We start from the raw sequence: 25,977 nt of genomic DNA, 5'->3' as shown, positions 1-25,977 counted from the left end.
CGCCGAGTCCGGTGCATGCAAAACAGATGAATGAATGCAAACATGCTATCATACTGTATGTTAATTGAAACATGCCCTAATCTAACCATCATAAGCGGGTAAATAAAAGGGAGAAAAACATGGGGTTGGAAGACATACATTACACACACGCATACTTATTACAGTTGTACCCTCACTCGGAGGGTCCGAATAAATAATATACAGTCCCGAATAAATAGTACAGTCCGAATAAGTACAAAATCCTAATTAATTAGCAAATTAATCTAGGAAAGCAGTAAATTGCACGTAAATCCGTGGACCGCCTCAGCTCTGTTCAGAATGATGGATGATGCATGGTCGAGTTGCCTTGTGCGGAAATCCATTGCGATGCCCCGGTTCGCCTCTGTTTGCAATTATTCTCGGGACGCGTGCCAAGCTCCGAAAGGCTGCCGATTTCTGATTTGCTGCAACAGAGAGTAACACAGGAGCATGACAAAGTATTTTCACATATGTATGCATGACTACTCTTCAGGGAGTGTAGTCCTCGATCCTCGTGCCACCAATCACGCATCTCGATGCATGATGGCCGAGGAGTCGATTTGCACGACTCAATATGAAATGAATGCACATATGGACACAATAAGGCCTAAACTCTATCATGGGTAATCCGGAGTGTCAGCGACAGGGAATTGAGACACGTTCCGTCACTCATAGTACGAAACGTCCCTCGTTTCCCGTGCTTGGGCTAACTCCTATCCCAAGCACTATGCAATATGCAATATGCATGAATGCGATCCTAACATGCATCCTAGCATACACAATGCTATGAAATGGCATACACAATGTACGATGTAACGAGGCATACATAATGCTCTAACATATAACCTAGCATACACAATGCTGCGAAATGAAATGGCATACACAATGCACGATGGACTTACACCAACATGAGTGGACCTCAGCCACACTCACATCAGTAGCCATTAGGTGAAAATGGGACTATCGAAATCCGTGCACACATGCACGTAAACCGAGGACCGATCCTAGGCATAACATGTAACTCTAACAAGGCATGGCAAAGGATGCAAGATGGCATACAAACTCACAAATTCCAGCATTGAAATATGATGCTAAACAGCCCCGAAACATGGAAAAAAGGCACCCGGTGCATGAGATGAACCCCGAAACTCGAAACTAGACACATGGAATGACTTATAACTATACAAAGCATGCATTATTTGATCATGAAGTCTAAATACAAAGCCAAGGCAGTCCCAAAACATGAACATTTCCAGTTCAAAGCATGGCCAAAAGACGCTAGCATGGTGGACTAAAATAGCATGCAAGATTGGCTAGCAAACATGAGTTATATGGCAGGTATAGGATGCACATGGAATCTTACCAAACCAGAAAAAATCGATGAATAAAATATGTGAAAATATGCCCAAATAACCATGGAGATGCAACCAATACGTGCAAAAATGATGAGCTCCTTTAGAGGGCCATGCAATGGATTATTAAGCACATACAAGGTGGACACTTAGCATGGCATAAGAAACTATGAAAATCAAATATGGTAGTCTTAGAACTCACCAAATTGACCCTGGAAAGTGACTTCAAAGCATGCAAGATAGGGTCTCTTTGGAAGGTCAAAAATGACCACCAAACAAGTCAAGGTGAGAGGGGGCCACCCCCCTCTGATTTGGAGGCTCAAAACAGTGTTCTAGCCACTGAAAATCCATTGGATTTCAGTGGCTAGAAGGCCAAACCAAGCATGCAACAAGAGCTTAGGTGTAAGGCTCAAAATAAGGGACAATCAAGCATACAAGGAAGCATATGACCTCAAACAAGAAAATTCCCTAAATAAAACATGAAGATGTTGTTAAAAGGAGACTCTTTTCAATTTATAACAAATCTCAAAAGTGAACACAAATAGGGCTAATCTATTATGCAAAAATGGCCCTAAAAGAGAGATTAGAGACAAGGGACAGCAGCTGGCCCCAAACAGAGGAGAGCCCTTCAACAAAGTTGAAGAGGGGCTCAAAAAAATGCACTTTACAGTTTATATAAAGTCTCGAAAATAAACACAAGTGAGGCTAAAACAACATGCAAGAAAAAGGCCTAAGAGAGGGATAAAGAGACAAGTGGTAGAAGTTGGCCTCAAACAGAGGAGAACCCTTCAATAAAGTTGAAGAGGGGCTCAAAACAAGACATTTTACAGTTTATGACCAAATCCAAAACAACTCACAAATAAGACTAAAATACCATGCAAAAATAGGCCTAAAAGAGAGATTAAACACAAAGGGTAAGGAGAAGACCTCAAACAGCAAAAAGTCCTTGATCAAACATGAAGAGGAGCTCAAAATATGACTATTTACAGTTCAGGTCGGAGCTCAAAAATGTAAGAAAAAGGGGCTAAGATATAGAACAAAATAAGGCAAGAAAGAGGGAGAAGAGAACTCACCCTTGTAGTACAAGTCTTCAGCAGCTTTTGGACCAAGGAAAGGTGCTCCTAACCTCTGAAAAACCACCTCAAGTTGCTGGAATGGAGTGTGGAGGCTGTAGGCTTGGAGGTGGTGTGTAAAGGGTGCATGAACCTTAGGGTTTGGAGGGTTGAATGAGAGATATAGATGGTGTATGTATCAATGCCTCAGCTGGTTTTTGTAACCCCTCAAAATGGAGCTGGGGTGCTGGCTTTATAGAGGAGAGGCCAAGGGAAAAAGGGAGGGAAAAACAAATTCAAATTTTTCCCCCAAAAGGCAGCCTCTCGGATACAGGATCTGGGAGGAAACAACTGGCACAGCTGGAATACACTTGGAGAGAGGATCATGGCCAATCAGGTTCAAAAGGGTCATGGGGTCGGCCGGCCACCCCCCCTAGCCAGCCGGGCAGGGGTCAAAAGGGTCAATCAAAATTGCTGACCGGCCACCCCAAAAAGGTGGCCTTCCATGTGTGCACAACACAAATATGTGGTCAAAACCCAGAAAATGTGAACCAGGAGAGAGAAAAGCCAACTTTTTAGAGGGGTTCAAAAGGGTCATAGACAATTACTAGCCGGCCTATTCATATTGGTGGCCTCCCAGGTGTGTACAACACAAATATGGGGTTTAGGGCTAAAGAAAGTGGCCCGGGAGTGGTCAACATTAGCTTTCTAGTGAGGAAAACGGGCGACGGAGAGCAATGAAGAAATAAAATTGGCTTTTCAAAAAAATTACTGGCCTCCCACCCTCCTACAAGCTTTCTAACAATGAAAATAAGGTCTCCACCAAAAATGAACCAAAACGGATGCAAAACGGAGGTTCGGGGACCGAAACGCGCGGCCCGGGGCCCCGAAAATGGGCTGTTAAACACTGGAGGTGGCATTCGACCACGAAGTTGGTCTCTCGAGCCACAGTGTCCCCCAAAAGGGAGTAAATAAGATGTGTGCCGAAAACCGGAGCAAACGGAGGTGGTTAGGTGGTCTCGAACTGAGGCACACGGCCGTCGGCTCCGAAAAATCGGAAACTGGGCTCCAAACGGGAAAAATGGCCTACGACCACGAAACGTAGCCTACGGACACTGAGAGATGATCTACGAGACCTCTCCCTCCCTTTAGGAAGAGAAAATAGAGAAAACAGAGCCTGGTTCGCAAACCGAGACAAGACACGAAAGAGTTCGGAAGTCCGGAGGTAAGGCTTGCAGCCGGGACTCTGAAACTTCTGAATGAGCACAATATGTAATATCACCGAGTGCTCAATCAGTGACGTCTGAGTCTTAAGGTCGGTAAAAAATGGGGTGTCTACACCTCTTCATCAATAATGGAGCTATAATGGAGCTGACTTTGGTAGTTGCTTCAATATGTGCTCCTTGGTTTGATAGGCTTAGGGGTTGGTCTCCACACCACCAATCTGTCCATAGTGAAATTTGCTCCCCTGTTCCAACATTCCATTTAATGTTCTTCTCCAAAACAATTTTGTTTTTTATAATACTACGCCAGATGCGGGAAGCTTTCCTAGTACTGGGACAATTAGACAGAGAATGGTGTTTAAGATATTTGGTTTTGAGAATGGTACATGTGTGAGTGATTTTCCGGTCACACTGCCAACTCAGTATTCAGCTGGAGAACACTGGCAGAATAGATGACACTTGGTTAACCTGTAATAGAAAGAGAAGATTCCGGCGGTAGTTCGTCCACCCGGGGGCACTCCGACGATCAACTCAGTATATCTCTCAAAGATAATCAATAGTGCTAATCTTACTAGACAGAATATAAATTGCGTACCTTAGACCCATGGGGGTGCCTCTCTTTTATAGTTACCTCAATCCTAATCCCAATAGAAGCCTGACTTCTATGGATTTCTGTTCAATACTTACTTTGGACTCCTCAAGAGATAAAGATAAACTCTCTAAGAGTTTTATCCTTATCTTGGCTAAGTCTCTTCTTTATTCTAGGACTCTTGTCCCTTATCTCTTATCCGCTTATCTCAGATTCCGATATCTTCGGAGATAACCTCGTCCTAAACGAGGTGACCTCGGCATATCGACCAGGACACGTGGCACCTCGGCTGACACGTCAGTGTCACCTTGCCACGTGTTGGTACTCAAAAATATATCCCCACAACTGTCCCCTAGGTTCTATTACCTCGGTATTCTGAGGTAATGGAACCTATATCAGTACCTCATGCTAATTCATCGGGTTAATCTGAGATCATCATCGTAAGCCGGCATGTCTTCTTAAAGATTAAGAATTCTAAGTGCTCTTCCTTGTTTGTGAGCTGTCGTGCACAAACAACTCAACTGTTTCAGCCACGCGTCTTCTTCTTACTGGATCGTACTCTGGACGTGCTTGTAGATCGTTTTTGCGCCTGTATGCGCCACCTGACGGATTCGTTTTTATAGAATCATTAATTTCCTTTTTGCCGCCGTTTCAAGTTTAATTAAAACTCTTTCTTTTCCCCCGTCTTTTCACTTTACTCTTTCGCGTCTGAAGCTCTTTCTCTTTCTTGCTTTACCCTTCGAAATCCTCCATTGCTCAAGCTTTCAAAGTTCTGCAGCCACTGGCATTCGCTTTCTTTGACTAGGTTCGTGCTGATTCTCCGATTCGCCACCGTCGTCTGACCTCGGCAATATTTAACACTGGCTTCGTTCTTTCTCTGGTAATATACTATTCCTTCTTATTTCAGTTTCTTAATTTTTTCTTGAACTTGTTACCATTACTGCTTTGCTTAAACATTCGATCTTGTGAATCATACATCTGAATGTGTTTTTTCCACGATTTTGTCCTTGCCCATATCTGGAACACACGCACTGTTTCACCACTTCCTTGTATTTTTGCCACTGTTCTTGGCCCTATACTTCTTGTATTCTTTATGCTCTTGATAGACCATCTTTGTTCTTGATTCTGAAACTCCATTCTTGTTTTCTGTTTTTTGTGTCTTTTCCAGATTCGTGCCTTCAGTCTTTGTTTTCATAGATTTAGGTTTGGGATTTGTCTGTAGAACCCATAATTTAGGGCAAAACTGAAACATCCCTTACAAATTTCTACATCAGCTCAAACCTAGGTTTTTTGCCGAGGTCCCAATAACCCTTTTTGAAACATCTTCTTTCTGAAATCTAATACCTTTAGTTATCCCGATATTATGGGTATGTGGAAACATCGGGTAGACACCCCCTCCAAGCTAGAATTTTTAGGCAAGAGTTTGAAATCCCAGCCGATGTCAATCTGAGGTTGGCTGGGGATGATGACTCCATCATGCCTACAGATAACTCCATGCCCTTCCCTGTGGTTGCCTTTATTGAGTGTGGACTTCGGTTTCCACTTGACCCTTTTTTCCGTCAAATCCTTCACTTCTATAAGTTGAACCCAATGCAACTCGCCATCAATTCTTACCGAGTTATTACTGGTACCATAGCTTTAGTCAAACAAGAGAATGCTAGGATTACACTTGCTGATTTCCAGTACTGTTATACCATGTGTCGCCTTAGAAAAGACACGGACTATGCCTATTACCTCAAGCCGAGATCCACTGAATATAAAATCGTAGCCGACCTCCCAGACTCCAACAAGGGCACTGGAGACGATTACTTCATCGTCTCGGGCAATTGGGAGTTTCAGCCAAACGATGACCTCCATCTTTATCCCTTAAGCCGAACAGTTCTCGGGGAAGGAGCTGGTAAGGGCCACCCTTCATAAGTTTTCTTATCTTCTTGCATAAAGTTTTCAATATTCTGTTCTAATGTCTGTGCTGTTCTCTCTTTACAGTTCTTCCTCAGCCTCCAAAGAACTTTTGCCAATCCTTTCTCCTCAGCAAGGATTTGAAGATGCTACTGACCTTTCAGTTCACAAACGGAAGGTGCCTTTGCTTCTCAATTTTCTCCCAACTTATAAGTCAGCTTTGCCCGACGTCCCTAAGAGGAAGAAGAAAAGCCTTTTTCCACCCTATGCCACAACTCCGCAGACTGCGTCCACATCTCGGACAGATCAAGGGTCAACTTCCGATCCAGCTAATCAGCCATCAACCTCGGCTCCATACTTGATTCCAATATCACAACGCCGTCGTCGACGCCGAACAGTTTCTTCTGCCGAGATGGGCCGTCCAAAACCAGTTGCAAAAGATCTTCTGGCCAGCATTCCAACCGACGTTGACGCTCAGCCAATTCCAACCCAGCCTCCAAAGCCAAAAAGGATAAAAAAAAGGCTCAACCAAAGGCTAAGGTAACTCATACTGAGTCTGTGGATACTTTGTCGATCTCTAAGTTGGCTGAGAGTGACAAATCTCAACCCTCTGCTGGGAAGAGGCGTTCTGAAGCCCAGCCATCAGAATCCCCAAAATCCAAAAAGCCGAGGTTATCTTCTGCGACCACCTTGGGGTCTAAAAAGAATGATGCCCCCTGGGCTCCAAAAATTACTCTGGAAGATAAGCCAGTCATGGCTAACGACAGTGCTGATGACATCAATATCGGCGTAGCCCTCAGTACTGCTCTGCTCCTTCCCGGCGATCTTAATCGAAACGCCGAAATGAGCGAGTACAAAAACTACGCTTTGATGCTTCAACGTTCTGTTCAAGTACGTGTCTTTCATCTGGCACCTTTTTCCTTTTTTCTCATACTTAGAAATTTTCTAATAACTTTTTGTTTTGCGTTTTTTCAGGCTATCCAGCATGCCCATTCTTTCTCTATTCAATCTTTCGAAAATCGAGAGAAGTTGGCTGAGATGAAGAGGGAGTTCTCTGCTCTTCAAAAGGCCAACAAGAGTTTACAATCAAAGATGAAAAAGTTGGAGGACTAAGCCGAGGCCGCGATCAAAGCCCAAACTGACGCCGAAGAGAAAGCTGAATCTGCCGAAGCCATCAGAAAGGTTTCTGAGTCCCAAAGAAAAGAGGCCAAGGAGAAGATGGCTCAAGCCGAAAAAGAGCTTCAAGAAGCCTTGGCCACCAAAGAGACTGAAATCAAAGATGCCGACGAGAAGGCATATGGTCAAGGTATGGCCGACGTTACGGAGGCATATGAAATTTAAGTGAAGCATGCATGCAACAAGGGTTTCACCCTTGGTTGGATGTCTCTTCTAAAGAAGCTTGAGGTCCCCGAGGACTCACCATTTCGGAAAGCCGACGTCATTCCTCTTCCGTTCCCTCCAACTCCTTCACCAGCTCAATCCGATGACGAATCTGAATCTGAATCTGAAGATAAGACCCTGGTGAGAAGACCCAAGGAAGCAACTGGGGCCAAGTCTCCTCCTCAAAATGAGCAAGTCCTAGACTTGACTCAAGATGAGGAGGATGAGGAGGTTCGCAAAGAAGCTGCTCCCGAGAAAGCTTTATTCGATGTCTCCTTTGCTGACAAGAGTATTGATGAAACCTTGCAAGAGATTGATGCTGAGCTTGTGGCGGAGAAGGCGGACGAGGTGGCTTCTCAATAGTCTTCCGAGGTCCCAACCCAGCCTGTTGCTGATGCTGAGGAATCTTAATTTCGATGTCTTTTCTTTTATACTTTGTTTTTCTTCGTTTTTGAAACAATGTAAGCCCTCCGTATGGTCAATGTGCCCTCTCTTTGTTGAATGCTAATACAACTTTCCTTCACTGAATGCTTGTACCTTTGTCTTCTTTTGACTGTTTTTGCGTGATTCTATACTTAGAATATTCTGCATGTCTTTAACATACTCTTCCTTTTTTGTGCAATCTTCTCGGGGTAACACACCTCGGATAGACAAACTTCTCGGTTTAACTTAACTTGTAAACTTTTAACAAGTGTTGAATATCATACTGGTTTAACTCAACTTGTAAATTGCTACAAATTTTAACAAGTGTTTAAACAATAATTTGGGTTTAACTTCGGCTTGTAAATTGCTACGAATTTCAACAAGTGTTAAACAATGATCTCGGTTTAACTTCAACTTGTAAATTGTCCACAAATTTCAACAAGTGTTAAACAATGATCTCGGTTTAATCTTCAACTTGTAAATTGTCCACAAATTTCAACAAGTGTTAAACAATGATCTCGGTTTAACTCAACTTGTAAATTGTCCACAAATTTCAACAAGTGTTAAACAATGATTTCGGTTTAACTTCAACTTGTAAATTGTCCACAAATTTCAACAAGTGTTAAACAATGATTTTGATTTAAATTCAACTTGTAAATTGTTCATAAATTTCAACAAGTGTTAAACAATGATTTCGGTTTAACCTAACTTGTAAACTGTCCACAAATTTCAACAAGTGTTAAACAATGATTTCGATTTAACTTCAACTTGTAAATTGTCCACAAATTTCAACAAGTGTTAAACATCTTTGTCTTCTCTCTGTTCCCTAATGTGAACCTAAGTCCCACTTGGGTTCTCATTATTTATGCATTCCAGAAACAACATTATGTATCTTTATCAGTCACAAGTGTTGAAGAATCTTGCTAAAATTTTATTTATGACGTCGGGAAAAAATAATTCAAATCTCAATGATAGAAAAATTTCAGGTTACAAGTGTTCCAAGGTCTTGGCAACTCTTTGCCCTCATTATCTTCAAGCCGATATACCCTATTGCCCAGCACCGAGATGATTCTGTAGGGTCCTTCCCAATTTAGGCCAAGTTTACCCTCTCTGGGATCCTTCTTGTTGCCGACGACTTTTCTTAAGACGAGGTCACCAATCTGAAATTCCCTTGAGTTAACCTTCTTGTTATAAGCTCTGGCAAGCTGTTGCTGGTATGCTGCGAGTTGGATTGTAGCTTTCTTCCTTCGTTCTTCTAGAAGATCTAGATCTCAGGCTAAGAGTACATCATTAGTCCCGTTCTCTACCCCCTGGGTTTTGATCCCAGGGATGCCGACCTCCAGTGGAATGACTGCTTTGATGCCATAAGTCATGGCAAAGGGGGATTCCCCTGTTGATCTTCTCGGCGTAGTCCGATATGCCCAGAGTACATTGGGCAGTTCGTCTATCCACTTTCCTTTTGCTGCTTGCAGTCTCTTCTTTATCCCATCCAAAATTACTTTGTTTGATGCTTCTGCTTGTCCATTGCTTTGTGGAAAGCTTGGGGTTGAAAAGTAGTTCTTGATCTTGTACTTTGCACAGAAATTCTTAATTAGCTTGCTGTCAAATTGAGTTCCATTGTCTGCAACAATTGCTCTTGGAATTCCAAACCCAGTGATAATGTTCTTCCAAATGAAGTTCTTTACGTCCACATCTCGGATCTTGGCAAGAGGTTCAACTTCTATCCATTTAGTGAAGTAATCTGTTGCTACCAGCAAGTACTTCCTTTGTCCAATTGCTTGGGGCAGTTGCCCGACGAGATCCATGCCCCATTGGGCAAATGACCAAGGACTGGATACAGGATTCAGGTCTGCTGCTGGCTGGTGTATCAGAGGTGCAAACCTTTGACATTGTTCACACTTCTTTACATAGGTTTCTGCATCTTTCTGCATGTAAGGCCACCAATACCCCTTGGTAATGGCCCTATGGGCGGGTGATTTGCCCCCAGTGTGGCTTCCACAAATTCCTTCATGAATTTCATATAAAAAATCTTCAACTTGTAAAGGATGTACGCACCTTAAAAGGGGTCCAGTGAAGGACCTTCTGTAGAGGTGTCCCTCTGCTGTTAGACTGAATCTTGTTGACTTCAATCTGATCTTGTGTGCCTCCTTGTGGTTGTCTGGCAGCTTTTCCTCTTTCAGGAATGTAACAATTGCGTCTATCCAGCTTAGTCCCATGTCCACGTATATTGCTTTATGCTCTGTGGATAGTGGCTCGACGCTCAGGCCTGACAAGTAGTCAATCATTATTGTCCTTGCTTTTCCAGGTTATACTGCACTAGCTAGGTTGGCCAATGCATCGGCGTGATTGATATCATCTCGGCTTACCTGAAGTAGTCGGCAGTTCTGAAACAAGGCTGACAGCCTGATGACCTCCTTTGCGTAGGCCGACATTCGTTCATCTCGGGCTGAAAACTCGCCTGTTGTCTGGTTAACTATTAGTTGTGAATCACAAAAAACTATTACCTCATCTGCTTGCACTGCTACTGCCAGCTTTAGTCCTGCAATGAGTGCTTCATACTCTGCTTCATTGTTTGAGGCCTTGAACCCCAAACGAATTGATTGTTCTAGTATCTGCCCATCTGGGGATATAAGCACTACTCCTGCCCCCGCTCCCTGTCGGTTTGAACTCCCATCAACAAACAATCGAAAGGAGTTGCCGATGTAAATGCTGCAGGGTCTGAGTTTTTTCTTTTTTCTTTGTTCTTTCGCCTTTGACTGAGCTTCTCCTTACTTGGTTGGACATCGTTCATCCTAGCTCAACGGAGCCCGATGTTTGATGGATTCTGGTGTGAACTCGGCCACGAAGTCGGCCAGAACCTGGCCTTTAATTACTGTCCTTGGCCTATACTCCAGGTTATACTGGCCTACGGTGACTGCCCACCTGGCTATTCTTCCTGTCAGGTCTCCTTGTTGCAGTAAGGACTTCAAGAGGTGCTCTGTTAGCACCATAATTTTATGGGCCTGGAAGTAATGGTTCAACTTCTTTGAAGCCATTACTAAAGCTAGTGCCAATTTCTCTAAGGGTAGATACCTTGTTTCTGCATCGGCTAGGGTTTTGCTTATATAGTAAACAGCCCTTTGCTTCCCTTTTTCTTCTCGGATTAGTACTGCACTTATCCCATGTTCTAAAACGGCTAAGTACAGGAACAGCTCCTCCCCAGGTTCTGGATTTGAAAGAACTGGAGCTGTGGTCAAGTACTTCTTCAAGTTGGCCAAAGCGGCTTCGCATTCTTCGGTCCACAGAAAGTCTGTGGCTTTCTTCACCAAGTTGAAGAAAGGTCTGCACTTATCTGAGCTTCTGCTGATGAATCTGTTCAGGGCTGCGGCCCTTCCAGTTAGAATCTGCACCTGTTTTGCCGACGTCTGGCTCTTCAACTCTAGGATGGCCTTGATCTGATCTGGGCTGGCCTCGATGCCCCTTCTGGTCACCAGGTATCCTAGAAACTTACCAGATCCAACTCCAAATGCACACTTTGATGCATTGAGTCGGAGCCGATATGTTTTAAGGATTTCAAAGACTGCTTTTAGATCGGCGAAATGACCTTCAGGCTCCCTGGTCTTAACGACCATGTCGTCGATGTAGACTTCTACTGTTCGGCCGATCAGGTGTTTGAACATTTTGGTTACCAGCCTTTGGTAAGTTGCTCCTGCATTTTTCAACCCGAAAGGTATTACTCTGTAGCAGTACAGGCCTTTTGGGGTGATGAACACGGTCTTCTCTTCGTTTGGGGGATACATGGCTATCTGGTGGTACCCCCTGTAGGCATCTAGGAAGTTCATTCTTCCATGCCCTGAAGTGGCATCTACTAGCTGGTCAATCTTAGATAGAGGAAAGTTGTCTTTGGGACAGGCTTTGTTGAGGCTGGTAAAGTCTACGCAGACCCTCCATTTACCGTTCTTCTTCTTTACCACTACTGTATTAGATAGCCATGTCGGGTAGTGAACTTCTCTAATGGCCCTGGCCTCCATAAGTCTGTCTACTTCTTCCTCTACTGCTTCGACGTGCATCAATGTCGGTCTTCTGGCTCGTTGAATTACAGGTTTGGCCGACCTGTCAACATTCAGTTTGTGGCAAGTGACCTCAGGGTCAATGCCAGGCATTTTGTAAGGTGTCCAAGCAAACATCTCAATATTTGCTCTCAAAAAAGTTTTCAACTCTTTTTTCTCTTCGTCGGCTAAGCCCGAGCTGAGAAGAAAGAAGCGTTCTTCATCCTTATCCTGGACGAAGATTTTCTTCAGTGCCTCTTCGCTCTTCTTGGCTGGCTCTTTACCGACGTCTTCTAGGACTTCCACGTCCTCATCTTCAATTTCTACCTTTTCTGGCTCTCGTATGCTGCAGGTAGATTTCATTGCTGCCATGGAGCAATTCTTTGCTTGCAGTTAATCGCCTCTGACTTCCTCTATCCCATGCTCTGTTGGGAATCGCAATAGTTTATGCAATGTTGAGGGAACTGCCCCTATTGCATGCAACTATGGTCTTCCCAAGATGATATTGTAAGGGGAGGGTGTGTCGATGATAGTGAATTCTGTCTTGATCTTTCTGGTGCCAGCCTGCACCTCCAAGTTTACTGTTCCTAGTGGCCATGTCGACGTTCTATTGAACCCAACCATTGGGCCATTGGATTGTTCCATATCATCTGGGTGAAGACCGAGCTCCTTGTAACATCGGACGTACATGATGTCACAAGAGCTACCTTGGTCAATCAGGATGCGTTTCACTTGGCACTCCCCAACCTGGAGGGATACTACCAAAGCATCATTGTGCGGATGCTGGACCATCTCTAGGTCGGTCTCAGTAAAGGTTATTATTGGTCCCTGGCAATCTTCTGCCCGATGTCTTTTCTCCCCGACTTGGTAGACATGTTGTAGGTGTTTTACCTTCTGGGTCTCTCCTCGGATTTCGTTTTCGTTGACCTTCGAGTGGATTACGTTGATTACCCGAGGTCCTCCTGCCTGCGGTTGTTGCGCTGGGGGAGGTGGGGCTGCTAGTGCCTGAGGCAACCTTGCTCGTTCTTTCCTTGTCCTGGTCTCATCGACAACGTCTCTCAGATGTCCTTGTCTCACCAGGTCTTCAAAATGTGCTTTCAGGGCTCTACAACCCTGAGTTGTATGTCCATCTTCATTGTGGTAGGCACAATGCCTGCCAATGTTTCTTCCCATGAACTCTCCTGGAGTCCTCTCTGGCGTTCTGAAATAGGGCTGATTCCGAATTTGATCCAGGACTTTGTAGATTGGGATTCGGAACACAGTCGTTACTGCTTGTGTGGCCCTTAGTTCTGCTTCTTATTTGTTCGATCCATTGTTACCTCAGCCTCGTTTCGGCGAGCCGTTTCCCTTCTTTTGTTTTATCTCCTTAGCCTCCGACATGTCTTCTTCAGCTCTGGCATACTTTTCGATTCTTGCCATGAGCTCTTCCATACTTTTTGGCAATGTCTTTGCCAAAGACTTTCGTAGTGGACAGTTGTCTTTCAGGCCGTTCTTGAAAGATACGACCACCACCTCTTGATTACATTTGGGTATTCGATTGAACACCTCATAGTATCTTTTTGCATAGGCCCTAAGGCCTTCATCCTTGCTGATCTTCAGAGCCATCAATGCGTCCACCCTTAATGGCTGTAGCTTGTTTGTCACAAACCTGGCCACAAACATCTCGGCCAGGCCTTCCCAAGTCTTCACGCTTCCCTTCGGTAGTTTGTGGAACCAATTTGAAGCAATCTCCCCGAAGAATGAGGGAAACACTTTGCAGAGCAACGGCTCGTTCCCACTATACAATGCCATTGAGTTCAAATATAGTCCAACATGGAAGTTGGGGTCTGACTTACCATCGTATATTTGAAACCTCGGCATACTGAATCGCTTCGGTGCCTCAAATCTGTCTAATTCCATCGAGAATGGTGTCTTCGGCTTATCTGGGGAGGTTACCTCGGCTTCGGCATTCTGTTGCTTCCTCTTGAGGTAATCTCTTAAGTCTTCTTTGCTCCGCCCAGGAGCTTGGCTATCTTTCGACTTCAGTCTTTTCGGTATACTACTCTCGGCCTCATGGTGAGCCATTTTCGACCCTTCTCCATGAGTTGTATCGAAGCACAACGCCTGTCCCTGAACATGCCGATGTCCTTTGGGGTCTGCCTCTTTTGTGCGATGCGTCCTCCGTGATTCTTCTTTTCTTGATTCTCTTCGTCTGTCCTCTCTAGAAGGTCGATGAGAGTATCTCTCACTCCCGTTGTGCTGAGGGGCTTCGGGGATTGTTTTTTGCCCTCCCTTCTGGGTATTGGCCACTGGGATCAGCGTGTCGTGCAGCGAGAACGGTGGCTGCATGACGTTATTTTGCATCATGAAATTGACGACCGACTGCAGGTCTGCCAGTTTGTTTGCCATCTCTTTTACCTCTTCGTCCCTCCGTAGGCACCTATCCTTCCAAACCTGGAGGTTGTTCTCGTTGTAGTATTCACTTCGATTTGGTTTCTTTGATGCGTCGCCAGTCTGGACGACGTCTTTCGCTCCGTGATTCTGGTCACGAGTTTCTGCATTGCATTCGTCTCCTGTGATATCAAGGTCAATAGGTCTCCCACTTCCAGTAGGAGTGTCGTCTCCAATCTTTTCCTTCTATCCGTTATTGGCCATCTATTCTCCTTTCTTTCCCACAGACGGCGCCAAATTGTGTGAGTGATTTTCCGATCACACTGCCCAACTCAGTATTCAGCTGGAGAACACTGGTAGAATAGATGACACCTGGCTAACCTGTAATAGAAAGAGAAGATTCCGGCGGTAGTTCGTCCACCCGGGGGCACTCCGACGATCAAGTCAGTATATCTCTCAAAGATAATCAATAGTGCTAATCTCACTAGACAGAATATAAATTGCGTACCTTAGACCTATGCGGGTGCCTCTCTTTTATAGTTACCTCAATCCTAATCCTAATAGAAGCCTGACTTCTATGGATTCCTGTTCAATACTTACTTTGGACTCCTCAAGAGATAAAGATAAACTCTCTAAGAGCTTTATCCTTATCTTGGCTAAGTCTCTTCTTTATTCTAGGACTCTTGTCCCTTATCTCTTATCTGCTTATCTCGGATTCCGATATCTTCGGAGATAACCTCGGCCTAACCGAGATGACCTCGGCATATCGACCAGGACACGTGGCACCTCGGCTGACACGTCGGCGTCACCTTGCCACGTGTTGGTACTCAAAAATATATCCCCACAGTACACCAGAGCTCTTTAGAGTTAGTGGCAAGTTTCCACCCTAACTTAGCAATTAGAGCAGAATTCGGAGCTCTGATATTTTATTTCTGATTCCTACGCCTCCATGCTTCTTGCTTTTGCACACTTGTTGCCAGTTAACAAGGTGGAGTCTCTTTCTAGCGTCAGTGCTGCCCCAAAGAAAGCTTCTGTTAAGTTTCTCAATTTGGTCACAAGTGTGCCGAGGGATTTCCATAGTTTGCATAAGGTGATTAGGCATAGCCCAAGTGACAGCCTTTATCAGGGTTGTTCTACCAGCAAGGGAAAGGTTTTTGGGTTTCCATCCAAAAAGTCTTTGAGTCATTTTGTCAAGGATATCTTGAAACTGGTTTTTAAAAACTCTATTGTGGAGAATAGGGGTGCCCAAGTACTTCCCCAGGTGGTTGGTGAGAGTGATACCACAGGTGTAGCTTAAGGAAAGAGCTTCTCTTCTATTCTAGATATCTCTCTGATATTTGGTGAGAGAGATACCACTACTTGAATTAGCAAAAGAAAGAGTGTTTAATTTTTTTTTTGGGGGGTACAAAAGAGTGTTTAATTCATTACTCATTTATCAAAGCCTTTTCACCTTGAAAGCACCCATCTCAACAACAAAGCATAAGCATTGAATAATGCAGCAAGCAAATGCCCAAATTGGAGTTGGGAATCAATTTACACGAATGTGTTATTTTTTGGGTCCATGTAACTAAGAGCTTTAGAAGCCCAAACCAAACTACTGTCATTGAAGACCAGTCCAAGTAAGTTTAGTGGGCCGGGCTGGTAAACCTGGTCAAACAAACTTGTTTTTGTCTGTACTCCAACCTTGTCCTTATCGAAGCCCAAATGGACAGGCCCAAGCCAACAACAAAAAGAGAAGGAGGTTTTTCTGTCCAGCCTCGTTTGAATCAGAAGGGAAGGCTGAAAGCGAAACAGGTAATAAGACGCAATCGGACCGTCCATTGGAAAAATCCTACGGTTGGTATTATATTCAGTTATCAGGCGATAAAAAAAAAGTGAATATATAAATAAATACAATGGAGAATAGAGAAGAAGATGAGAGAGAGAGAGAGATAGAGAGAGAATTGAGAAACGGAGACATATACAGAGAGAGAGAGAGAGCGAAGGAGAAAGAGAAGCAGTCTCTACCCAACCAACAAAATACATACGAGTTCAGAGAGAGAGATAGAGAGAGAGATTGTTATATTTGGGCTTTCTTTGTTTTGAAGAAAAAGAAACGCCAATGGTTATTCTTCTCTGACATGGAGGAACTCTTTCACTGTAAGATGTCTTCTTCTTCTTCTTCTTCTTCTTCTTCTTGTTTGTATTTTTCTGTTTCCTTGTGACCCAAAAGCTCTCTCTCTCTCTCTCTCTCTCTCTATCTCTCCCTCTCTCTTGGTGGGTGGTTTTGTAATTCTTTCTCCATATCCTTGGATTTTTTCAGGGAATTTCTGAGAAGATTCGGTCCAGATTTCTTTGAGCAGCCGTAGATCTCAAGGTCACACAGCAAGCACCATGATTATCTTTTCCTTAAACTGGGAATTTTGTATATCCAAAAAATTTCATATTTTGTTGTTGGTGTTGTTGATTTAATAGATATGATGATGATGATGATGGAGAAAGAAGAGAAGAATGAGAGAGTAGTGTGTGAGCCAGCAGGAGCAGGAGCAGGAGCAGGAGCAGGAGCGGGAGCGGGAGCAGAGCCGAATTTGTTCCTACAGTGGGGTAATGGGAAGAGACTGAGATGTGTGAGGGTGAGAGACCCACATATCTCCGAACCATCATCCTCTAACGCCGCTCGATTTCGCCGCAAAATAACATCTCGGTCTTCCGATCCCTTTCTACAACCCGCTCGCCGGTATTCAAATACAAACAAGTCTAGAAAATTTTCCCTGATTGAAATTCCCGAGAAACTAGTTGAGGAAATTTGATGCATGTGGATGTGATTTGCAGGAATTCGGAGAATCGGAAGTCGGCATCAGGTTCTCCAGAGAAGGAAGACAGGTACTACACCACGAGAGGGTCAGTGGCTGGGTTGGGGTTGGGGTTGGATGAGAATGGAAAGGCCGGTGGTTCGATTATGATGGATGGAGGAGAGAGAGTTGGTGGTAGTGGCGGGGATGAAAACAGAGGAGAGATTGTTTGGCCGAAGCTGTATATAAGTTTGTCGAGTAAAGAGAAAGAGGAGGATTTTATGGCCATCAAAGGCTGTAAACCTCCTCAGAGGCCCAAGAAAAGGGCCAAAATCATCCAAAGAACATTACTTGTAAGTCTCTCTCTCTCTCTCTCTCTCTCTCTCTCTGTGTTTCCCTGACTTTGTCTGTCTGCGTGTGATTTTATGTCTCTGAAATTATTACTTGAGAATGCAAAGGAATTCAATTTCAGTTATATGATATGGGTTTTCTTTTTCTTTTCTTTTTGGCTAAGATAAAATTAGATAAGAAGAAAAGAAAAATCAGCAGTGATTTGGGTGGGTTATGATTCTTTCTGATGATTTGTGAATTTGTGGTTGGATGTGGAAACAGTTGGTGAGTCCAGGGGCATGGTTGTCAGAGATGTGCCAAGAGAGGTATGAAGTAAGAGAGAAGAAGAGTTCTAAGAAGGTTGGTTACCCCCCACCCTACTATTCTTTCTTCTTCACTTTTTTATTTAATAATAATTGGATAAAATTGGATTGATTTTTACTTGTTTGATCAAAACTCATTATTTTCTCTTCTTTTATTTTATGGCTTTGTTTTTATTACTATTATGTTTTGTGATTGTGATTGTGATTGGCAGAGACCGAGGGGATTGAAGGCCATGGGAACCAGCATGGAGAGCGATTCAGAATGAATGAGAGTGAGAAGGTTGGGGGCTTTCTTTTGGATTCTCTCTCTTTTTTTTTTTTTTTCACTTTTCTTTTGGTTGGGTTGGGTGTTTTGGTTTTGGTTCACTTTTTTTTTTTTTAATGGGGGAGAGGTAGTGGTAAGAGAGAGAGAGAGAGGTTATTATACCCAACCGCCCATCAGCCTCCAATGTGTTTGTATACAAAGTAGTAAGTTTTTGGTTGATAATTGTGAATTCAATTTTTTAATTTATATTTAGTATAGATTAACCCTTCTATTATTAGTACTCTCTATTTTTCCACTTACTCAATCTTCTCATTCGCATCACTAATGTTAGAAACACAAAATAATTTATTTAAAATGTAATGATAATATATATATATATATATATATATATATAAATATATGCTGAATTGGATCATTTCGTTATTGTATTTAATTTCAATCGTTCATTATTTATTTATTCTCTCGTATTAATAACTCCTTATTGTTTACTACATGTGTTCTTAGCATTGTTAATGTTAATAATTATATATGTAAATGCCACTTTTGTTTGGCCACTGGTTTGGATTTTGTCCTCTTTTTGACTGTTTATGCTCCTGGCTGCCGGATAGAGCAAATTATTTGTCTGACAAATGAATCCATCCTCTTTGGATTAATAATAATAATAATAGTAGCCCACTTTAAATTATCTTTTCCCTATTTGGGATAATCTAAATAAGTGTACTTTTTGACTTTTTATGAAATATGGATTGAATTTAGGTTGAATTTGAAGTGATGTGTAAGAGAGATGATGTGATTTAAATAAGATGATATGACTTAAATAGAATAGTAATTTTTTGATTTTTTATCTTTTTCAAGACATGCCAAACTTGACCTTACTATTTAAAATAAAATAAAAATAACCGCTCAAATTGTATTATATTCTTTATTTACAGTATGCTGATAATTTTGTACTTTTTAATAAAGTAGCAAGTCTAATTTTTGCATTTAAGTTCTTGATGTATTTTAGAGCATTTTAATTTTAAAATGGCAGGGGTAGAAATCTAATTTGGTGACCCAGGCAGTGAAGCCACCAACCAACAGGCAGCCCCACTTTCTCTATTTTTATTTTTCATGCTTTTCAAAACAAAAACAATGAAAATTTTAAAAAGATAATTTTTCTGCAAAAATAATTTTTAAATATTTCGTAAAATTCAATTGATTAGAAACAATTTACCAAACGAACCTGGGTATTTTTTTTTTGGAACAAGCACCTGGGTATGTATTTGTACTTTTGTTCACACCAAGTCATAAGCTATAGATTCATCGAAATCAATGTCTCTGAATCTATGGTTGGGATAAAGATCACACGTCAGGAATTGTTGTTTTTGATAAAGTTTCTATTTGACTTGATCAGTAAAAAAATATAAATAAATAAAACTATCAAAGATACCACATTATCATATGAATAACGCCAAAAACCGCCAAATGGACCGTAATTATTATTAATAAATATTTATAACATATATAATGTATAAAAATTTATTAAAAAAACTCACATGTATATTAAAGTTTTAATTTTTTTTAACAATAGAGGATCTTTAACAAATGTATTACCACAACTAGCCGCCTTTATCGTGTTTTGCTTATCAAATTGGAGTGATTAGCTTTCTTAAGCCAACAAAATAGTAATAACATATAAGACGATAAATATTTTTTAATACATAAATATGATTATTATAATATTATTAAAAATATTTAGAGGATGCATATATAAAAAGACATTTGTTTCTTTGGTGTTTAGTGTATTAACTAGTGTACTAACACTGGTTATGACATTATTATTAACTCCACTCCGTGAACCAAATCACAAATATCAAAAATATCTTAAATTATACCACATCATCAATTAGTATACTAGTTAGTACACTAATTAGAGCATATAGCATTATTCTTGTTTTTTTGGGAGGATGAACAGAGAAACACGTTATTATACAGCTCAAGATGAAAGCACAGTTAAAACCCTGCTATAGTATTGCAATTTTCATTAGGACCTGGAAAATTCAATTTCCATGTGTACTGAGTTTCCATCTTTAACACCACCAAAATCTATCCTTTATACCATTTTTATATCAAGCGGACTTTCCATTTTTACACCACCAAAATCTATCCTTTATAACAACAAACAAATTTGTCAAACATATACAATAGCTAGTCAAATTTTTCAGCCTACATGTCGTCAATTCGAGGAGTAGTGCGTTTCATACTGTTTGCATTTTGTTTCCATCTGTCCATTAATACCAAAATAAATTGTGATTTTTTATGCTTTCTCATGACGATCCTGAATACAGATGAACAAAAGGCATGTAAAACAGAAACTAAAATTGATTCTCTTTTTTGGTTGAGATTGGAAGATCAAACAAAAAATACGAATTGATATTAGTTCTCAAAAAAAAAAAAAAATTCCAATTTTTTGTTTAATTACATTTTTTCCTCACTCTCAAGATAAACCCAAGACCCAAACATAACTTTATAGATATACAAGATGAGAAATTTATGTTGCTCAAAGGACAAGGTCATAAAGTTTTAACACCTTTAAAACTCTGATTCCTTTGTGTTAATATTATGACCTAAAATGGAATAAGCAAAAAAAAATTACGGATTCAAATCGTATGTAAAAACAAAGTAGGGCATAAAGGATGGATGGGGAAAATGCCATACAAAATACTCTTGACGAATATGGAAAAAATAAATAAAAATAAAAGAAAGAAATATAATTAAAAAAATCCAAAGAGGAACAAAAAAAATAAATGTAACAGAATGTGATGATCTGTCATCCTGAAATTGTTACAAAAGAATCAAAAATCTATTGATCATACTGTTTTTCGTATTTGTGAATAATTTTGCACAATCTCAACCAAAACAAAATGCATATTATTGTGCAATATTGACAAAATACAGTGGTGTATTGATTGAAGAAGAGGCATATGATGGGGCACATAGTTCAAGTTCAAAGTATAGTGTGTTAGATGGCTATTTTATGTTTGCCCTGACTTAAAGTATCCGACTGGCTTCCACAATAAGGTCTACTTGAGTTAACATGCAGTTCAAAGATCAGTTGATGATGCCATAACAAGAAGCACAAAAGCACAAGATGTTGATGAGATACAGGTCAAATGATAAAAGAAAAATGCATACTGGTATTTGGAACCCGCGTCTCTTCATTCTTCACAAGTAGAATCAATTAACTTGTGACTTTGCAGCTTGAAGCATTTCAACTATCAGAGTTTTAACATCTCTGTCAAAAGAAAAGAAACAGTGGTAACATGAAACACCATGAGTGGCATCAATTGAAGATAAAATGAAGAAAAATAGTTTCAGATAGTTTTGCCATGTACAGCATAGACAAGGTAACACACCAGTAAGAATTGATAATGACTTACTTTCTATCCACTGCACTTCTAGGGAAGGGAACTCGTAGCTTGAAAGTATCCCCTTGACGGCCAGCCTTAAATAGAAGAAAATGGTAAGCAACTTTTCCAACTAGATATATCAGGAATAATAAAACATCAAGAAGTTCTGCATGCATAATAATATCTTGGTGATAAATTTTGAAGTCCTAAAAATACTAGGAATGGACAAAATAGATAATGGTAAATATAGCATTACCTTAACATTGAAACCAAGACAATCCAAATCCAGCATGTGAGCAAAATCCACCTACAGAGTGGCATAAATTGAACTTTAGAATGCGAGTGAAGTATGCAATTGTCAATCACACTCCATTATAATTTAATTGAAAGTAAATTTTCTACATTTCCAGGATAAGAAACACAACCAAACATAAGTAAACATATATTCTCCAACAGGAAGACGTAAATATTAGCTGATAATTTAGTAGCTAAGACCTTCTGCTTCTAAATTTACAACTTACAAGCTAATTAATGATTCCAAGCATGAGAAAGCTAAATGTTTTCCCTCTCTTTCTCGTTGCATTTGTTATCAGTTTCAATTTTCAGCCCACCTCTGTTAAAAAACACAATGGAACCAATTCTCTTTGATTGTGTTCTCATTTTCTGTTTTCTATTTTCATCTTTCAGAAAACATAGTTGTTTGGTGAATTGTTTCCAAAGCTTTTTCCGGAAAAAATTTCTGAAAACAACCCACTTTTTCATTGTTTTGTTTTCAAATACGTGTAAAATGAAAAAAGAAAAAGAAAAAAAATACTGGAAACGAAAAAAATGAACACACAACCAAACATGCCGAAATTACCAATCCTGGTTTTATCCATGTTGACAGCATGGGTTTGTTACTATGATCGGCTCTCGCAATTGCTTGTCATATGAAAATGAGATGATTAAAGGAGTATTCCTGGTTACCGGAATTGAGGTTGAATGTTGCACAATAAGTTTTGTATCCTCTGCATGATCTTTATTCATGTGGGACTGCCAACAACATATATACAAAATAGAAATGACGACAAAAAAAATTATGATAAACAATGGAAATATATGCCAAAAAGGGGAACGAAAAATATTAGCCATTTATACCGCAATAGGCTTGGAAAACTGATATATTTGATCCACTTTTGCAGCTCTATACTCCTCTTTGCTAAACTCTGAAGGAAGGAATAAAAATACAATAAAAAGCAGAAAGAGGTGGTAAGAAAAAGGAACAAGGAGACAAACCAGATTTTGAAAATATAGTCAGGTCACATAATCATTCAGCAAAAATAGCATTAGTTGTCATCATCTTTGCAGTCTTATAGCACTTGAAGGGATAGGAAACCTTCAGACCAATTCTATCTCAAGCACTAATGATGGTTACCTAATAAATTTAAAAATAAAATATTTTTTGCTGGATAATACACAAACCTCCTGAACCCAATGAAGCTGTAGCAACCCCCGACACATATCTTACGACTTTGGGTTCAATACGCACAAATTGAAAGTCACCAAAATCAACCTTCATATTAGAAAGGATTGTCTTATTAGCTCATCTGAAAGAGTAAAGAATCAGATTGAGGCATGCATGCTAAAAAACAAGTGGCCAAAAAAGTAACCCAGAATGCATTGGGATGCCTTGCCAAGTATGCAGTACGGATTGCTTCTCTATCATTTTCAGAGACCTGCATAGTTTATCAAAACAAAAAAATATTTGAATTTTAGGGCTCCAATTGAATTCAAAGGGGGATAGAATGCATTGAGAATAGACTAACATAAGCAGCAATCGAGATCAGAATGACACATCATCCAAAAATCAGAAGTCATTAACATACAGAAACAACATCACCATGCAGGGTTATAATTAAATCAGTCCTATCCTCAGGATCTTTTGCTACAAGCAAAGAGCATTTTGGATTAGCTAAGAGGTCCTGCAAAAAACAGCAAGTATCAACTAATTAAGTAACTTTTCATAAACTAGAAGATCCTAAAAAAAAATTTAAATATAAAAATGCTGCAAGTATTTCATAGCAAAGTTTTGAAGTCCTATGCTAATGAGGAATAAGAATACAGACAGGACACCTGTGCTAACGAAAAATTAAGTGATTAAAATATTCTGAATTTCAACTTATCGAGCTTATCACTAACATATAAGAATGCACATTCAAAAAGACTCCAAACCAGACCAAACTAAACCATGTATCTTAATCAGGTAGTGGTCAGCTACCTGAATCCTTTTTCGCCATTCCGCCTTATTAAGGACTATATGCTCAATTAAACAACTTAAATTAAATAAATGCATATCAAGTTTATCACTAAAATATAAGAAGGTGCATTTAAAAAGAATGAATTCAAAAATTAATTTACCTCCCAAGCATCACCAGAAAAACTAATCCTAATAACCAAAATTTAAGAATTTTCTATTCCGAAGATCATTCAGCATTCCTTTTGCTGTCTCTTAACAATCAGATAAACAGTAGGAATATAAAATTTACAATCTCCTGTAACTGTAAAGCTAAACTTCGATTGTCATTCTACCTGTCCTTGTGAACCAAAGAGAAAGACAATTCACAGTTGTGCACATCAAGGCACCTCTTTGGATGCCACCATTTAGAACAATTTTCAAGATATATATATATATATATATAAACAAAATCCAATTAGTACACGTGTGATAACAAAATTCAAAATTATTTGCCAACCTTGGTATGAACTGCCAAGCTGCTGATTGCTAATATTGGAGATCCATAGGCATCACAAGCGAAGTCAACCATTGAACCAGATGGATAACCCTCATACTTCTGCATGTTAAAAAGGAATTGCAACAAGCTTTGAAAATAATGAACTGATTGTATAAACAAGAGGCAATGAATACCTAATCGCGTATTAACCAGAGTGTGAACGCAGAATATCAGAACTATACTGGAGTTAATCATATAAAATTTTAAATGAATATGGGTATCCAAAGGAACCATATATCAGTCCCTATTGACCAAATATTGTTTCTGTCCTTGTAAGATATACTTTGTGCATCAAAAGCCATCTCTCTCTCTCTCTAAGCTCATAGATAGATGTGTCATGTTTATCATATGATATTTTACTAAAAATGGGAATATCTTTGATTTACATCGGAGCATCATAATATATATATATTGGTGAATCATTTTCTAGTGACAATTGGTGACATTTGTACTTATGTATGAGTAGCATTATTGTACATAACATTTTTATCCAGTTGGCAGGAGGATCAATATCGTTTAGAATAGCACCTGTAATGTGGCGTACTAACACAGAACATATGATCATACAGCTATTGAATTTTCACCATTCAATTCAAACAGCATATACAAAAAAGTCCAGTTTGAAGAATCAGATCGGTGTTTAATCAATCATTAACCTGAGAGAAAGTGGAAAGCATGCCGCGTAAACTGTGATCAAGAACGGTTCGAATTTCTTCAACGAAAGGAAGCCTAGCAGCCTTTCCCTGCAGTCACAACGAACCTAGTTCCAATAACACACGCATATAGAACATATATATATATATATATATATATGTAAGTAGAATAAAAATACCTGATGAGCCTGAATGAGTTGAAAGACATTAAATTCAGCAGTAGAATCCGCAGTTGACGCATTCTGAGTGAACAAACAAACATTTTCCCAAAAATATTATAAAAAAAAAAACTAAAACAGTTATTAGATCGATTTAACACGATAATTATCATTCATCTGGTCCAGATTTTATTCTTATAAATAACTAGACATATATATAAAAAAAATTATTATGAAACCCTAGATGTCGATGATGAGAGAGAGAGGGAGAGAGATACCTGAGTAGGGGACTGAGTTGAAGAAGAAGAAGAAGAAGAAGAGGCCATGGCGAGAAGAGAAAGAGGACGAGGAAGAGAGAAGGGAAATTGAGAAGAGAGAGGTAATTGTTGAGGGGTTTTGATGGTGGTGATGTTGTTGTTAAAGCCATTATTAATGCGAGAAAAGGGGGCTATACACCTACGAAGGGCGGTGGAGGGGGCAGCCCCCCCGATGATTACTAGAGGAGTGGTCTTCATCTGCCTCAATCCCAAGCACCTACCCTGCTCTCTCTCTCTCTCTCTCTCTCTCTCTCTACGTATTTATTTATTTTTTATTTTAGTTCCAGTAGAATTCCCCTGCAGCTGCTGGCTACTGTTCAGTGGCATATGAGTCTGTTCTGTTAAGCAAATAAATAGATTGCTGAGCTATTCCATGGAAATCAAAATAATAAATAAAATAAATTATACCCCGAGAAATTTAATCAAAATCTTTTTATTGGACCTTTATTTAGTAAAAATAATAATTTAATTTAATTTATTTTGTTTCATAAACTCTTTAAGGAAAAGATACATAATGGAATAAGGATAAAGTAAATTATTTTTTTTTCTTAAACAATATTATTAGAGTAACATATTATTGTAATCAGAATAACATGTTATTGTTATATAGAGTAACATATTACTGTTTACATTAATTTAGACAATGATATATATATTTTTTAATTT

At 40.1% G+C, this 25,977-nt stretch overlaps 2 protein-coding genes across 12 annotated transcripts; one reads left to right on the top strand and one right to left on the bottom strand.

Annotated features, from left to right (window-relative positions):
* Positions 1-77: 77 nt before the first annotated feature.
* On the bottom strand, positions 78-25,674 carry LOC114292653 (non-canonical heme oxygenase HOZ, chloroplastic). Of its 11 annotated transcripts, none has more exons than XR_014343051.1 (13): positions 25,273-25,674; positions 25,016-25,078; positions 24,840-24,926; positions 24,145-24,243; positions 23,278-23,373; positions 23,062-23,127; positions 22,874-22,964; positions 22,550-22,617; positions 22,272-22,444; positions 21,669-21,719; positions 21,443-21,507; positions 21,198-21,297; positions 78-443 (listed from the first exon to the last, which is right to left on the bottom strand). XR_014343051.1 is itself a non-coding variant. In XM_082893121.1 (13 exons), exons 1-12 carry the CDS (start codon positions 25,507-25,509, stop codon positions 21,240-21,242), a joined length of 1,047 nt encoding a protein of 348 aa, XP_082749247.1. In that variant the 5' UTR covers positions 25,510-25,674; the 3' UTR covers positions 78-443; positions 21,198-21,239. The 11 variants fall into 11 exon arrangements, 7 of the variants coding, with proteins under 7 accessions (XP_082749247.1, XP_082749250.1, XP_028092461.2 ...); XM_082893121.1 differs by having other exon boundaries at positions 22,379-22,444; XR_014343049.1 differs by lacking the exon at positions 78-443 and adding an exon at positions 20,092-20,340.
* On the top strand, positions 16,095-18,297 carry LOC114292654 (uncharacterized). Its single transcript, XM_082893125.1, has 6 exons — positions 16,095-16,473; positions 16,637-16,690; positions 16,789-17,050; positions 17,146-17,458; positions 17,718-17,795; positions 17,971-18,297. The coding sequence occupies exons 3-6, from the start codon at positions 16,791-16,793 to the stop codon at positions 18,022-18,024; spliced, it is 705 nt and encodes a 234-aa protein (XP_082749251.1). The 5' UTR covers positions 16,095-16,473; positions 16,637-16,690; positions 16,789-16,790; the 3' UTR covers positions 18,025-18,297.
* Positions 25,675-25,977: the final 303 nt, after the last annotated feature.

The sequence above is a fragment of the Camellia sinensis genome, chromosome 10 (genome assembly GCF_055761805.1).
Source record: "Camellia sinensis isolate YWXY chromosome 10, ASM5576180v1, whole genome shotgun sequence".
Lineage (NCBI taxonomy): Eukaryota > Viridiplantae > Streptophyta > Magnoliopsida > Ericales > Theaceae > Camellia > Camellia sinensis.
This window is presented reverse-complemented; position numbering and strand designations above follow the sequence as displayed.